At 36.3% G+C, this 17,929-nt stretch overlaps 1 protein-coding gene and 1 long non-coding RNA gene across 2 annotated transcripts; one reads left to right on the top strand and one right to left on the bottom strand.

Annotated features, from left to right (window-relative positions):
• The first annotated feature begins 5,710 nt into the window (after positions 1 to 5,710).
• LOC131165773 (uncharacterized) lies at positions 5,711 to 6,444 on the top strand. The gene is made up of 2 exons (XR_009139645.1): positions 5,711 to 6,060; positions 6,185 to 6,444. It is a non-coding gene; the product is annotated as an uncharacterized LOC131165773 (long non-coding RNA).
• Positions 6,445 to 14,708: 8,264 nt separating this feature from the next.
• LOC131166042 (transcription factor MYB44-like) lies at positions 14,709 to 16,656 on the bottom strand. The gene has a single exon (XM_058124268.1). The coding sequence runs from the start codon at positions 15,776 to 15,778 to the stop codon at positions 14,954 to 14,956; it is 825 nt and encodes a 274-aa protein (XP_057980251.1). The 5' UTR covers positions 15,779 to 16,656; the 3' UTR covers positions 14,709 to 14,953.
• Positions 16,657 to 17,929: the final 1,273 nt, after the last annotated feature.

A 17,929-nucleotide genomic window follows, 5' to 3' on the forward strand; every position in this document is an offset into this window, starting at 1 on the left:
CCTCTTACCTGGTTTCTTGAACTACGCCAACAGGGACTCCAAAAAATACCTGCGGTGCTCACCCGGACCCTGTAATTAAATTCCTAGTTCCAATAAATTATTCTTGAATAAAATGTTATTTAAATATTTCCTAAGGTCATAATTCCTAAATATATAAGTATACTCTTAAATTTAGCCAAATTGCCAAAATTTTTAAATCCCACTCTCGCTTTGGAGTAGGGCCTAGAAAACCCCAATTGAAAAATTACCTATGTTAAAATGACGACAACGACAATTAGGACCCCGTGGTGGTGCTTGATCGTCGATTCAACAGTAGATTTAACCAGAAATTGAGAAATTGGGGAAAAATTACCTTTCCCCAAGAGTAGTGCCTAAGCCGTTCCCACGACAAATCTGCTCCAGTGGAATTATCAGTGGCGGAGCTAGGAACCCAACGGCACCTTCTGTTTTTTGATTGGTTGAATATTCATCGAAAAATGAGGGGAGAAAGAGAGACGGAGACGGAGGAGTGGAGAGAGACGAACTGAAAGAAGAAGTAAGTTTAGAGAGAGAGAAAGAGACGCAGGTCTCTGAATTCAGGTTTCTTTCTTCTTCTTTTATTTATTTATTTATTTTTTACTTACTTACTTTAACTATATATATATTTATACATTAACTTATACTTTAACTTTTATATACATATATATACATTAGCTTATATATATCTTTATTCCATTTTTTTTTTACTATTTATTTTTATTTGTTTATTTAATTTAATAAGGTTTACTTAATTCATTAATTAATTAATAATTACTTTTTTTTCATACTATTTCTTTTTATTTGTTTATTTAATACATTAATTTAATAGTGTTTAACCAAATAATTAATTAATTATTTTAATTAATTATTTTTTTTTCTGGATTATTACATAGTAGCTTCAAGTCCCAAGAAATATTTCAAAGGACCTAAAACTTTTAGCTTTAAATGAGTATTCAAATAATTCTTCAAAAAATCCATAACATTAATATCATTGCTAACAATTAAAATATCATCAACATAGACTAAAAGGATGATGATAGATGCTCCTTCAACCTTAGGGAAAAGGAATAATCTGATTTTGATTGAGTAAAACCAGCAACTGTTAAAGTAGTAGAGAATTTTGCAAACCATTGTCGTGAGACTTGTTTTAAACCATACAAGGACTTTCTAAGCTTACAAACCATATTAGTCTCCCCCTGGCCGTCAAAACCAGGTGGCAATGTCATATAAACCTCTTCATGAAGATCACCATGTAGAAAAGCATTATTCACATCCATTTGAATAATTTGGTAGTTCTTGACAGCAACAATGGATTGAAAAAGACGAACTGTTGTAAGCTTAGCTACATTTTTAAAAGTCTCATGATAATCAAAACCCTCCAATTGAGTGTACCCTTTGGCAACCAGGTAAGCCTTACATCTTTCAACACTGTCGTCTGAATTTAACTTCAGTTTATAAACCCATTTGTAGCCAACATGATGTTTTCTAGCAGGCAAAGAAACTAAGTCTCATGTATGATTCTATTCCAAGGCTAAAATTTCCTTTTGCATAGCAGTCCTCCATTTAGGATAAGAAATAGCTTGAGAAAAAGTCTTTGGCTAAAAAAGAATGGAAGTGGTTAGGACAAAATGCTTATGAGAATCAGATAATTTTTCATAAGAAAGATAAGAATGAAGAGGATGATAAGTATTCTGAAAAGAAAACCCAGCATCCTATGAAGAAGAAAAACCAGGAGAATGTAACATAGCCTGCTGACAGTGATAAGATTGAAGAGATGTAGGGGGATGTCTTAGACAAACTGATCTTCTAGGAGGATCAACTTAAGGAAGGAAAGCTAAAGTATGGTTTGAATGTAGAACTGAACCAGACGTAGATGAAGTAGGATGCAAATCAGATGCTAAAGCAGGTGATGAAAGAGAAATATCTGAAGCAGGTGAATCTGAAAATTCAGAATCTGGAGCTATCGTGGGTAAAGAAATAGAAGAAAAAGATGGAGAAAAAGAAACATCTGAAGAAGGAAAAGATATGGAGGAAGACTTGTCAAAAGGAAAAACATTTTATGAAATACCGCATCTCTAGAAATGTAGGAAACATGAGTTTCTAAATTAAGCAATTTATAGCCTTTAACACCAAAAGGATATCCAAGAAAAACTGATTTTACAGCTCTAGGAGAAAACTTGGTTCGATTATGAGAAAGTGTAGAACCAAAACACATGCATCCAAGTACTCGAAGATGAGAATAAGAAGGAGGTTTATGATATAAGAGTTCAAAAGGACTCTTATTAAGAAGAACAAGACTTGCAGTTCTGTTAATAAGATAAATAGTTGTAAGAACACTGTCCCCCCGAAAACATATAGGAACCTTAGCATGAAAAAGCAAAGATCGTGCCACATTAAGAATATGTGCCACATTAAGAATATGTTGGTGTTTTCTTTCCACAACAGAATTTTGTTGTGGAGTAGCAACACAACTCAATTGATGAAAGATCCCTTTGGAAGCAAAGAATGATTTTAATGCAAATTTAGGTCCATTATCACACCTAACAATCTTAATTTTTGCAGAAAATTGAGTTTCTATATGAACAAAAAAAGATTGTAACAAAGTACTAGCTTCTAATTTTGATTTCATTAAAAAAATCCAAGTAACTCTAGAAAAATCATCCACTGTAGAAAGGAAATACTTGAAACCTTCCTTTATAGGAATTGACATGGGTCCCCATATATCACAATGAACCAAATGAAAGGAAATAATATTAGAAAAATCATCCACTGTAGAAAGGAAATACTTGAAACCTTCCTTTATAGGAATTGACATGGGTCCCCATATATCACAATGAACCAAATGAAAGGAAATATTAGATTTATTATTGCTAATGGGAAAGGGCAATCGTTTTTGTTTAGCAATAGGACATGTAGTACATGTAACATATTCAAAAGACAAATGAGGAATATGTTTATTCAAAAGTTGTAACCAAGAAAAATAAGGATGTCCTAATCTAAAAGGCCACAAAGCTTCATTTGACTGAATGGAAACACAAGTAATTGAAGATTTATTATGCAAAATAAAGGAAGAATTTGAAGAAGTCAATTTGTACAGGCCATCTTGCAATTCACCAGTCCCAATCATCTTCCAAAACATAAACAATATTCACATACTTAATTCCAACCAATTAATTTTTTCAAAAATATTTATTATAATTTATTCCCTTTACCTGCTTACTGAGAGAATTCCTGTGAAGATCCTAAAACCCAAGCTCCTGGGGATTCGGAACTCAAAACCCTGAAATCACATTTCCCCAGTTCAATCAACTCAACCCTAGAATTACATTTATTATAATATTTCCTAAGCCCACACACTCCCAATAACTAATTAAACTTAAAAAATTATTAACGGATATAATTTCATTATCCTTACCCTAACCTTAGAGTGGTACCTAGGAAACCCAAATTAAAAATCTGCTCCGATTAACATGATGAGAATCGAAGTTAAGACCCTGTGGTGGTGCTTGATTGTCAATTTGGCTGAAGATTTGAAAAAAAAAAAAAAAATGATGAGAGAGAGAGAATTTACGTTATCCCATGAGTGGTGCCTATGACACCCTAATCATGAATTCACTCCGGTTAAAATGTTGGTGATCGAGAATGGAATCCAGTGGTATTTTTCGTTCTTTAATCGGCCGAAAATCGAAGAAGAAATTGAGGAGAGAGTGCGAATTATTGAGGAGAGAGAAAGTACAAAAAAAAATAGAGAGAGAGTTGACCGCCACTGGGGGTTTTTTGTTTCTTGATTTCAAGATTCAATTCGAAACTTCAGGTTGTACTATTATTATTATTATTATTATTATTATATATAATATATCATCATTAGTTTATTATATTAATCATAATAACTAATTAAACTTTAAAAATTATTAACGGATATAATTTCATTATCCTTACCCTAACCTTGGAGTGGTACTTAGGAAATCCAAATTAAAAATCTGCTCCGATTAATAGGGGTGAGCATAATTCGGGGAAACCCGAATTAACCAAATTAACCGATCAATTTCGGTCGGTTCGGTTCGGTTAACAAATAGGGGTCGGTTGGTTCGGTTATGGGTTCGCTAAATTTCGGGTAATTGGTTATCGGGTCGGTTATGAAAAAATTTAATTCGGTTAACCGAATTATCCGAATTAAGAATTAATTAAAATTTAAATATAAAATAGATATATATATATATATATATATATATATATATGCTAAGTCCTCTCCAGTCTCCTTTGTGCCAGACGGCCCCGACTGGCCAACTGCTCGTGTCCTCTCAACTCTCAAGTTTGATCTACGTCGCAGCTTCTGCCTTCTCGATGACTCCGTCGCGGCGTCTCGGACTCGGACCCTTAGTTTTCTTTCTCCAGTTCTCCTTCTCCAGTTCTCCTTCAAAGTCTCCTCTGCACTGCAACCTCTCCAGTCTCCCCTCTCGGTCTCGGACCGCGCCGCAGCCTCTTCAGTCTCCCCTCTCGGTCTCGGACCTCAATTCTCCTTCTCCTTCAGATTTCAGTCCTTCTTCTGGTTCCCTCCGCCAGACTTAGCAGACAGTCCTTCTCCACTTCTCCTTCTCCCTCTTTGCAAATCGTCTCTTCAATCTTCGTTGCTTTGCTTGAGGCTCAAGCCCTAAGCGCCGGCGGCTAAGCCCCTCTTCCCACTTCCCACACTCCCAGTTCTCTGTACTCGTCCCGATCTTGATCCCAAATCCCTCTTCCAGTAGTTGGATGGATCGATTAAGTGACTCAGGTACATATTCCATTCTTTAATAATTAATTTTAATTATTTCAGTTAAATTCGGTTAACCGAATTACGTGAAAAGGAATTCGGTCGGGTTCGGTTCGGGTAGCTTTCCTTGTTCGGTCGGTTCGGTTAACAGAATTTATTAACCAAAATTTTCGGTTGATTCGGTTAATTAACCGAATCTGACCGAACCGATCGTTTGCTCACCCCTACCGATAAACATGACGAGAATCGAAGTTAAGACCCTGTGGTGGTGTTTGATTGTCAATTTGGTTGAAGATTTGAAAAAAAAAAAATTGAGGAGAGAGAGAGAATTTACGTTATCCCAAGAGTGGTGCCTATGGCACCCTAATCATGAATTCACTCCGATTAAAGTGTTGGTGACCGAGAATGGATTCCAGTGGTATTTTTTGTTCTTTAATCGGCCGAAAATTGAAGAAGAAATTGAGGAGAGAGTGCGAATTATTGAGGAGAGAGAAATCATAGAGAGATGAGAGTGAGAGAGTGTGAGGGATGGAAAGATTTTTTAAGAGAGGCTAAGAGAAAGAGACGAGAGTAATAGATAGTTAGAAACATAATAAATTTGTTAGTTGGGAAGTCAATGAGACTTGAAAAAAAATTAAATTGCATTTATTTTACATTTTAAAATACAATTTCATTTATTTGTTAGTTGAGAAGTCAATGTATGGGAATAGAGCTTAATAAATAATGTTAACATTATTTAATTAAAAAAAATTTTGGGGTTTCAAAAATATATTATTATATTAAAAAAAAATTGGGGGCTCCAAAATTTTTAGGGCCCTAGGCGAACACCTCAACCGTCTAATGGTTAGGCCGGTCCTGTTGATCTGTAATCTGCCTCATCTACCATGAATTATCCAATCCGATACCCTTATTAGGTTTCCCTTGAAAGACTTGTTTTTAAATGAACTACAAAGTAGAGTTTGTCTTTTTTTGGTAAACCTTCCTAAAATTCTTGAAACTTTAGGGGTGATATTTGAAAATTTTAAAACATTAGGAGAGGTGACTATGTTTTTTGCCAAAAATTTTGTTTAATTCACAAAAATAATGTACCGATCACTTAGATTGATGGACGGCGGAGGGTCGAGCTCGCGACATTGCGCAACCAAAAGTAGGGTTTCCCTATAAATACCAGTGAGCCACCACTTCTCTCGCAAATTCCCGATTCACTTGCAGCGCAGCCGTCCTCTGAAAGCTAGGGTTCTGAAGTTGAGAAGAACAAATCTCACGTTCGCCTCATTACCATGAGGGCCAAGGTACGCCCTAATTCTTCAGTTTTCTTTCCTTTGATCTTTCGACATATTGATCATACGCAATTACTGTTTCAACTGCGTTCTTCTGTTTATTTTCTGATTCTCTTTCATTCTTTTCGTTGATCAGTGGAAAAAGAAGCGTATGAGGAGGTTGAAGAGGAAGCGACGAAAGATGAGGCAGAGATCCAAGTAGTCAGATAAATCGATTGTCCTTCAAGTCAATTCCGTCTTTTCCTTGAAGAGCCCATTTGTTTTTTCGCGTGTTTTGTCTTTATTAGTACTGATAGATTAAAGACTAGTACCGTTAACCTTTGTTGCGATGTTTTTATTAGGCTTAGTTTTGTGAACCTCATTCCCTGGAATATGATATCTTTTATAATTTCCTAATACCTGGGTTATATCCTGATTGCTATGCTAAAATTTTCTACAGCCGTGATCGTGTTTTACTATTTAGATAATTTTATTCATGGCTATTTGAATTTCCTCGTGTTTTGTTTTTTATTTTTTTGAGTATGTACCTAAAGCGTTTGCTCAGTAATGGATAAGATTCTATTTGTTTATCTTTTGATTTACTGAATGTTCATTGAAATGCTCTTGGAAATTGGATGCTTAAGATTAATTTTGAAATCAACTTAGAAACTGCACTAGTTTGGGAGCAACAGATGTTGGATGCCCACCATAGACATTCATAGGATATTCGAAGTCCAAAGCCCATCAGCTCTATTTATGTTCAATATAGGAATTAATTTGGAGAGCAAGTTCAGATTTGGGTGAGGAAATTATAGATGCACACAAGTATATGGCTGGTGATTGCATCAATGCTGCAATTTTCAATATTGAGAACAGTGATGTCATGCACTATGCACATGCCCTTAATTTTTGTGTTTGATTTAGGAATTCAATTGGAGGGAAAGTTTGGATTTTGGTCGGGAGTCATAATCTATGTAAAATTTGTAGTAGCTATTGCTAATTGTTGAGGCATAAAATAAGACTATTCATATCGTAACATGCCTCCTTTAATTGGAGGGTGAAAACTTGAAAATACTATTCTTCTCCTTTGAAGAGGGATGTATGACTCAACCCTAAAACTTCCAATTCTTTAATGAAATATTCTCCAACTTGAGCCTTTAAAGGGCCCATTGAGATCACCGTTGGTCTCCTAATCTCTTTTTTCTCAGCTGTGGGAGGTCATTTGAGTAGCTTTTCATGTGGAGATTGTTCTTTAAACTAGTAGACTGTCACTAGAGAAAGGGCTACTGTACCTTTTGCCTTATTCTGTTTTGTTCTCCCAATCATAGTTTTGGTTTTATTGAACCTTAAATGAAACAAAAAGGAACCTCATTGACTCTCAAGTAGCATGATTCTTTGAATAATTGGAAGTAGGGTTGAGAATCATCCTTTCCTCCTCTGGGGAGGTTAGCACTTATAAGGGTTTTTTAGCGCTAGTTTTTAGCCTTCCTCTAATTGATGGCAACATATTGCAGCATGCCTTGGGTTTGTTTTATCCTCCGAAAACAGGAAAGCATAAACTCAAGAAGAGAGAGTATGGAGAATCCGAAGGGACACATGCCAATATTAATATTGGGATTAGCAATGTAATATTATCCCATTTTATATTCATCTGTAAAATATGAAGCAATTTGGAGGGCATGTTTGCATTTTGGTTAGGGGAATTACAACATAAATATTGCGGGCAGAGACTGCTTAAATATTGTGTTTTGCACACTTAGATTCTTGGCATTATGCTACCCAATTTTATTTGTATAGTTGTGTTAAATCTAGGAAGTAAATTGGGAGTGTAGATTTTGGGGGAAAGTTATAATGTACGTACCTTCCACATGTTTGCATTCTTGTTATTTAGATGTGAGACATTGTAAGTGATCCCTTTCATGATGAGCATGATGTTCAATGAAGTTGATCCCTTGGATTTGGATTTGGGTGGATTTAGACAAATTTCAATATAATTTATATTAAATCTTATCCAAATCTAGTGCCAATTCCAAATCCAAGACCTCTCCAAACATAAGGAAAAGAACTTTATAAAGTCTTCGGTAGTAAAGTAATGAGTTACAGCTCATGTTTATATATTTGGATGGGTGGAAAGTTGGAAGAAAATTAGAAATTAAATGGTGGGGAAATCTTTCTGTTGTTTCAAAAACAATTCTTTGGTAAGTAGGACTATTAATAGAATGAGACTTGCCCAATATTTTGGTGATTTTTCTGTTCTCTCATTTTTCTTCATTTTGCCAAACAAGGGAAAGAAAAAAGATACACGTAGCTTGCAGCTGCCTCTCCCCTCACTTGGATCATCTGTCAATGGGTCAATCAATTACTTCTTCAGAATGCTTAAGATTACTTGGTTTTCTTACTAGTTGTGTACATCTATACTACATAATATAATAGAAATATAAAAATACACAAAGAAAGACCTTTCTCAATCCTTAATTTTATCATTGATCTGGTACTGGATGTAGTGTTTCCGCTGGAAACACAATTTTTGCCCCATAACCTCTTTGTAAGTTGGATGTGTTCTAGGAAAAAGAACATGTGATTTTTTGTAACATTTAATTCTTACTTTGCTTGACGTGGTAAGGTGCCCAATTATGCAATATATTTGGAGGAACACCTTTGTTGTGCTTGTGGAACACCTCTCTTGTGCACAACCTAAAAGCAAACACCATGAAACACTAGACTCTTAAGAGTTAGTAACTTTACATGGTTTTGCTTTAGGTTTGAACCATTGGCCACCCTTTGAATGTTGATCCAAAACTCACCCTAATTGCTTATGAATTTTAATCACTCTAGTTGCTCAATGTGCATAGTGGTCATGTGTTTATGATATTGCATGGCAGATAAACTTGTTTGATCTATTGGGGAATAAGGTGGTTTTAGGAGATGGATCTGGTATTTTCAGGGTTTGTTTGGGAGAAGAAAATGAAAATAAGAAGGATATCAAATATCAATAGAAATGGAAATTTATTCCAGTATGATTGAGAATAAAGAAAAATCAAAAGTTAGTGATGTGGAAAATCAGGTTTTTGTTCATTTGATGTGGTAAATCGTTTGATTTCTTTCCTCATTTTCTTTGATACCATACGGCAAAGGATTTTTTGTGTTTGATATCTTTTTCCTATTGTTATTTAAGTTCCAAATTGGGTATGGAGGAGTTGGTAAAATTTTGTAGGCAGTGGTTGTATGATTAGGGTTTGCAGTTGCAGTTTGTTGGGGGGAGGGGATGATGTAGGTGGATTGCCATTTGCCAAAGGGGAAGAAAATAAAGAGGATGCCCTGGGGAAAAGGAGAAGCTGTGTTAGGCTCGGTTGCCTTCAGGATGTCAAATAGAGTGTAGTTACATTTTGGTTCGCTATTTCATCCCCTTTTGCAACCATTTAAAGTTCAAACAGCTGTTTGGTCATTGTTTTAAGGTTAGGCGTAGTTTGATTTTAGGATGTCATGTGATGTGCGTTGCTGTTGCCTGAACCAACGCCTAACCAAAATACTATTTTCTGAGAAATTCCTGTTCAAACTCTTCAGAAAATTGGCAACTTGGCAGCAGCTACTGCAAATGGTGCACCAAAAATAGTAGCAACAACAATTGCAGGTAAGCCCACCAACTTCAACAAATAATTTAACCAATCTTAAGGTTCTTTTGGTTTGTTAAAATCACTTGATTTTAGAAATGTAGTGGAATATACCGAGTATATAGGGATGCAATAATAACCAAAAAAAAAAAGGATTTGTTTCTGCAAACTAGTCGGTTTGTTCGAGTTTGTAAGCCCTAGATACAAGCAGGACTGTACAAAATTATTTGAAAACGGAATCAAGGGGACATTGATTTGAACTAATATTTTTGGGAATAAGATGCAATATAGTCTAAATTTTGAAAATTAAGAAATAGTTATTTTTTGTATGTTATTTATTTCATTTAACATGTAATAAGAAATTCATAAATATCTTCATAATGAAATTTGGAAATAGTTATTCGTTATCTATTTCTTATTGTGAACTTTTATAAACTGTTTCAAATTGTTTTATTTGCTAATTATATAATTTTTTATATAAGTAATGGTAACTAACATAGGAAAATGAATTTACTCTTGGAAATGTAACCTGAGGTTTTAATTTAGTTATTTCTATAATTTTATTATTATTATTTTGGTTTTAATTTTTAATGCTTATGAATGGATGAGAGGGGCGCAATGATCAAGCCACTGCATAATCTCACGCATGTATCAGATCTGAACTTCACCATAGCATGCGTTAAATTTAATGGGTAGATGCAAGTGTAAGACATAATTCTCTCCCCCTCTCAAAATGTATGATGTTTTTTTATGGAAAAAATTGTCAAATATTTAGGGTGCCTTTGGGAGCATGGATGGATTTGGATAAATTTTAACACAATTTTGTATGATATTTTATCAAAATCTAATACAAATTTAATTTTAAATATAAAATTATTTTTTCTTTTAGAAGAACTGAAAGTGATAGACGGTGCAGTCATCATAGATGATCAAAATTTATTTTTACAAAATCAGTAGGCCCAAAAGCTTCATTTATGCAGCAACTTATGACTTAGGCTCTTCCTTTAAGTAAATCTTTGAATTTAAAAAATTTAAGAACTTTTAATATATATTATCTGGGAAGGATGAGTAATATTTAGATTGGCATGTTAAGTTTTGGAAATCAAGAGATTGGTACATAGAAATAGTAATATTATTTTTGGTCTTTTATGGCAATCATAAGGGTTGATTAGAAGCATGCAAGCTGCAAGAGTTCATTGACTCTCTGAAGTTTAGTCATACATCAAGTGGCAGCCCAAGAAGTATTAGGATAAAAGTACTCATCTATAATAATCTTGGTTGAATGGAGGATTGGTTTTTCAATATTAATCTAATTATTATAACATATAGCCTACAACTAGCTTGAAGACATTGATTTTGTCAAGTCCTTGAATCCGATTCTCTTGAAATCCTGCTACTCGCAATGCAAAAAAATTGCGTCTTACAACATCGTTCTCTAAAAATTAGACAACTTGAAACTATATGATTGAAGTGTACTTCTAGAAAAAATAAATAATGTGCACATCACTTGCTAAGATTTGGATTTGGCAATAACTCATTGACAGATTTGAAAATTCTTAAGAGAAAGTTAGGCTTTTTTTTTTTTTTTCCATGTGTATCGTATAAATTTGGTGTCTTATTTGCATAGAATTATGTCATGTTATTTTGTTTTTGACATACAACCCCTTCCCCAGGAAAAAATTTTTTGCGAACAAGTGTCATTATGTAATAGCAGTTGAAAGGGAGAGTTAGTTAAAAAAAAAAAAATGTTTTTAAATTTAGTTATGTTTGTTTGACTTGTTAACATCTATTGTTATGAATACAAAAGATAATTATAGCGTGACGAAAATTACATAGGCATATAATAATTCGAAAAAGTTGCTCATGCAAAAGTTTATATTATTCAATTTAACAAAGGGATAAGAATGGAACATATAGTTCAATTGTAAAATTTAAGAATAGTAATTTTTTTTTATCAATTATCATGGATTTTTAAAAGTTGCATTACTATTTGTTTATGATATATATATATATATATATATATATATATATATATATATATGTTACAAAACATACATAACCTTTTTGAATTGTCCTGTATATAAGAATGGAACCAAATGAGATGGTATTTGATGGGCAAACTATAGACCAAGGGTAAACCTCTTCTATAAGGGTTAGGAAAATCAACTTATACTTTCTTGTAGTAACCCCCCTCTATGTTACCATAGGGGCACTCCCATTACTGAATGTCCAGATTGGGTTGTAGTTATCCAAACAAAGGATTGGGATGTAACCACATTCCCATCGAAGCTCTAGTGATCCAAAACTCCTTTGCATGTTTGAAAGAAACACTATTGCAAATGGGTTTGACTTACATTTGACTTGAGCCACTGACCTTAGAGATATGAAAGATTAGCCTATACCAACTAAGTATTTGGGTGGAAAGGGAGTCAGTGACTAGCTGTCATGCCCCGAACCCCGAAATGGGACCTAAGGGTGAAAATATAACCTAACCTATCCCTGTATTATACAAATCATCACAGATACAATATAATGGATAAGGGTCTGACCCCGTAGGGTTCCTAGGCACCCTAAACACATCCAACCACAATCATATACGTAGCGAAAAAAGTCATTCTATATCAACATATGCAATACCATACCAGAGTCTATAGACGAGCCAAACATAGCTCTATCCAAACGTACAAACGGGTGCCCAACAAATTCCAAAATGGCAACCCCACCAAAATTACAGTCCTAGCACTTACCTAACGCCAAATGCGGTACACCGGCCACTACGCTCCCTACACCAGGACGCTAGTTCCGGTTACCCGAAGGACTTGTAAAAATGTACGTACAGCAGGGGTGAGACACCTCTCAATAAGGAAGAACACATGTTATATCGGTGTGTGACATTTGAGTGTTATCATGATACAACATACACGCAGTTAAATGCAAATCCAGTACTAATTTACAGTGCATAAACGCACACACAACACATGATCAGAAATCTTGGTGTCGTCACACCCTTTGGCCTGTAGCCAACCCGCAAAACACAGCACCATCGGCACATGGTTAGTCCTCGACTCCCATGGCATTGTACCAGTGCCAATTGGTGGATCCACACCCTTTGGCCTGATCTGCCGGGATAGGCTCACGCCCTCGGATATAGAGCCGGACACGCTGGCCTACGTGACAAGCGATAAACACACGCCCTCGGATATAGAGTCGGTCATTCTCAGTCCTTGGAATCATTAGAATCGCGGTCCCATAAGCAATTTCGCATATCACACACACATGTATGCTTATATAACCAAATAAACCACACTCATTTGGTAATCTAAATCATGGTTTTCCAAAAAAATACAGTTTAAACAACGTCAAGACACGACTATCCCAATATCACAGTATAAATCACACATATACTCGGTTTTCAATAAAACCTGGGATTTAGCCCGTTGCCCCCTTTTTCCCAAAACTGCAATAATGAAAAACTCATAGTTTTCCCCGTTAGATCCCCCCAAATGAGTAGCCAAAACACACACAGGAGCATGGACCACAGTTCCACCGAGTCCGATTTCAAAAATAACCAATATAACATAGTTTCCCCTTACCTTAACCCCGTATAGCAAATCCTAAACTTTAAGGCTCATAAACAGTGAATCGAGTTCCAAAACCTACAATCAACAATATAGAATATACTAACAAGACCATCCTCTACAAAACTACCAGATCAGAAATGAAAACCGAGTCTTACCTCGATTTTTCGCTAAAACCCGAAAACTTCCGAAACGAGATTCCGATCCATAGAAGTTGTAGAGAATCCTTCCATGATCCTCGAGGTAACTTCTGTTTCCTTATTCTATCAACGATCGGCGAAGAAATCTAGAGAAAGAGAGAGAGAGTAGAGAGAGTTTAGACAGAGAGAGAGAGAGAGAGAGTAGAGAGAGTTTAGAGAGAGAGAGAGAGAGAGAGAGAGATAAACTTGAAGTAACTTAATGAGAAGTAAAGAAAATTTCCTTTTATAGCCCTTTGACCTGGCAAAATTTCCAATTTTGCCCCTCTCTTAATATTTAAACCCATTTTTCATATTTCGAGTTCTTACACTAGCGTAGTAAGCCTCCCCCCTCCCCGAGCGTTACCATAGGGGCTCTCCTATTGCGGAATGTCCAGATTGAGCTATAGTTACCCAACTCAAGGATCGAGATTGTCACCACATTCCCATCGAAGCTTAGTTTAGAATTCCCCTACATGTTTAAAGACCAAGCACTACTTTCGTAAGTAGTTTTGACTTACGTCTAATTTAAGCTCTTGACCTAAGAGACATGGAAGATCAACTCATACCTAGTAAGTTACCATGTACCTCAGTTACTCAACATGTAATAAAATATATATATATATATATATATATATATATAAATTCCGATGATGAAATTTAGAATTTTTTTTTATAAACTCATAAAAAATATCAGGTTATTAATAATTAATCTATTATAACTAATCTATTTTTGAAACTAGATATTTTGTGAACCAAACATAGGTTAGTATTTACGAACATTCTGTGCTTCAAAGATACATGAAAGACCATTCACGTAGAAAAGGAAAAATGGGAGTAGGTAAAGGGCCTTTCTCTCTGCAACTTTTTGAGGATAAAATCAAACACCATATGTAATATTGAATGCTTCAAAATATTTGATAGTCTCCTAGTTGTCCTTATCTTAATTCTTATTCTCCAAAGTTTCATTTACTAAAATTTTCAAGTGAAATCAAACTTAATTTACTAAGCACAATCATTATTGCAACTTTGCATCTAACATTAAAAATACTTTAGTACATTTTTTTTTTAAAGAGAAAAGCATGATGTATGTATAATCCATGTTTTAAAAACATGAGACATGTAAAAAAATATGCATTTGTAGTTATATAATATCAGCAATAGAATGATTAAGTTTTATATAAAATAATTATATAATTAATTAGACCTATTTAGATCACTAAAACATATTTTTTTTTAAAGTAATAATGATACATGCCGCACTATGATTTATTTTTTCGTTTAAATTTACAAAACATGCAAGAGTACTCTAAATCTATTTAAAATTTTAAATCAAATCTTTATCCAAGGAAAAAAAAAAGATAAATAAAAATTGAAATAGGTGAAATTGAAAACCCTAACTCCTCTACGCCACCCCCAAACCCCTCCATTCTCATCGTTTAGGGTTCCTCACTCCATTCCCACCACATCTCTCGTCACCTCAAAGTGAATTAAACCTAAAGGAAACAGAAACAAGTCCATTTTTTCCTTTGTTTTTTTCAGCCTCTTTATTTTATTATTTTCACTGGTCCTGTCCAACCGCGGGCTCCAGCCCAAACCCAAATCCTTCCCGGGTCCTCATTAGGCTGATGTAACTCCTCACCTCCTGTGCTATCATACGCTGCATGATCGTCAACAAACGCGTGTCGCCTATCGACACCGTACATCTGTCCTCTCCACCGATCCTAACCCTCCGATCTTCCTGATCCTCACTTTTCGGTTCCACCTTCACCAAAACCTCTTCACCCACTTTATCGACCTCGGGTAACGTTAGCTCCCTCTGCCCCGGCGGCGACAGCGACAGCGACGTCGCGGGCCCCGCCCACCCCTCAATGATCCCGCCGCCGTAACTGCTGTGCTCCGGCGACGCGCTGAGGCACTGCCGCTTCAGCGCCGAGTCGGAATCGGACGAGGCGGAGACGTCGATGATCGGGCGCTTCGTGCCGGAGTTGGAGGCGGAGGAGTGGTTAGCGGCGCGGCGGCGGCGGCGAAGGGTGGAGTTCCAGTGGTTCTTGACGGCGTTGTCGGTGCGGCCAGGGAGGAGGCGGGCGATAGTTGACCACTTGTTGCCGTGGATGGCGTGGGCGTGGATGATGACGGAGTCCTCGGAGGCGGTGAAAGGGCGGTGGTGGACGGAGGGGCTGAGCTGGTTACACCACCGGAGGCGGCACGACTTGCCGGACCGACCGGGGATGCCGGAGCTTATGAGGGACCAGTTTCTGGGGCCGTACTTCTGGACGAGCTTAATTAGATTGGCGTCCTCCTGTGGGCTCCAGGAGCCCTTGATCCGATCACTGCCGTCCGCGCTCATCATCATGTCCATCGTGTTCATGTCCGTCATCATCATATATTCTCCAAATCAGATCCTGCGTCGATCGTGAATTACAATATAATATAAAAAATATCAAATATTGTGGGAGAGGATGAAGACGAAGACGAAGACGTAGACGGAGACGGCGCTGAGGGTGGGGGTGGGGTGCTTTTTATCCAAGGGCGGGCCCTCAACCGTCCAACGGAGGAGTTGTTGGCGTGAACCGTAAACTGCTCGCCTGGAAAACCACGCTCGTCCAAAGCGCGTCTGTTCAATCTCTTTCTGTTTTTCTCTCTCGAGGAAGTTGCAGCTTCCCGGATAACTGATTCAAATAACGGCTTTCATCTGCCGGGTTACTCATCAACGGCTGAGATTGCAAATATCCGAAACTCAGGCAGTTAGGTTCCTATTAGTGTTTGTTTTGTAACAGAAGTCTTTCGTTGTAACTCGCGGGATCCAACGGTGGAGATTGGTCGACGCTCGAACGGAATAGGTTGTCACTTGTAAGATGAGGAGGAGGTGGGAGTTATGAACGGAGTGGACAAAAAGCGCGGGGTTGGGGGTTGTTTGATTTTGGTTGGTTTAACTAATCAGGTAGACTTTGAAATTTCAAATCGAAATTGAAATTGTGGTTGGATGACGTGGAGAAGGCGTAACGGCCGTGCGTGCGTTGTGTTGGGCTGGCTACGGTGGAGCGCGGGGGAGCCGTAAGGTTGGTGGGGAGTAATAATGTCACATTAGCGGCGTGTTACGTGTGGACACGTGGGGGACGTTTGTGGGACCTCCCACATGGGGACGGGGCCGTTACGGTGTTACCTGTGTTACCGACTTGCATCTTGTTGAACACAGCTTTGCATTGGCCATTTACTATTCATTTATTGATTATTATTATTATTATTTTAATTACATATAAATTTCAGCTACGGATTCCCTAATACGACACTAAACCTATGGATTATTCGGGATTTATCGATTATTATTATTATTATAATATTTAATTGATTTCTTTAATTTTTTTTAAAATATGAAATATTACTATCTAATTAAATTAGGCTAATGAGAACTTAGTTGGTATGAGATATTTGCTTGTTAATCCCCCAGTAAATTTCTTTTTGTAATAAGTTCAAATATCACTTATAGGTGAGATGATAAAAAATTTTGGGTTTGAGATAATTATTTTCTTGATTTTGTCAAAGTCGTCCTATGACTCTTTATTCTCACAACTAGCTAACAACTACCCTATTTGATTAATGTGTTTAAAAATTAAGAGTGAAATTATCAGTTATAAATAGCAATTGATAGGCATGTAATAATTTAGAGATATGTGTTGGGAATTAACACGAAATTCTCAGATCCTGTGAGAAGCAAAAAAATAGAAAAACAATCTATGCCAAAGAAAAAAAATCACACGTATAAGACAATATTTACGTGATTCGACAATTTTGCCTACGTCTACGGAGTTGTAGGGATTTCACTATTATCAGGAAGAAAAATACAGAGAGTGCGTCGTACAATAATTTTCTCTCTTGCTCTCAAAATGATAGTCTAACCTAATCACTCAAAAAACAATTATTTTATATGCTGTGTGTAGGGTTTCAAATGAGATAAAAATCTCTCATTAAAAGCCACGCAACATTAATTCGGGTTGGGTCATCATCATCCGAATCAAATGAAACTAGGCTCCACAAAACTCAACAATATGCATATTATAAAGATGATTGTAGTTGATGGAGGTAGATAGTTCACACTAACGTAATGTTGCAATGAGTACATCTTAGGTATAATTCGATTAACCTTTTCTCCATTTTTTATGGAGTAAATAAAAAGATCTCATAGATTTTATTCTATAGAGAAATGTTAAAAAATAATGCAATAAGAAGAGAGGCGAGAGTACGGGAGTTTCAAGCGCACGATAGTTATGGGCCCGTGAAGAAGAACATTACTCTATATACCGCATATAACATTAATAATTGTAATGTGACACTTTAACCCATTCCAAAGCATATGGGTCAACATTGTCACAACGTAAATAATGTATACAAAATTTTTGGACACTGATTCCAAAAACATTTTAGAATGTTTGTTGCGAGTACATGTTCTGAGGGTGGCTCTCTGCCTGGAGATATTTCTCCTGTATTACGAAACCCAGCCAAGCCCAGCCCATTTTGAGATGATGGATCGCATACA

Source organism: Malania oleifera, chromosome 10 (genome assembly GCF_029873635.1).
Source record: "Malania oleifera isolate guangnan ecotype guangnan chromosome 10, ASM2987363v1, whole genome shotgun sequence".
Lineage (NCBI taxonomy): Eukaryota > Viridiplantae > Streptophyta > Magnoliopsida > Santalales > Ximeniaceae > Malania > Malania oleifera.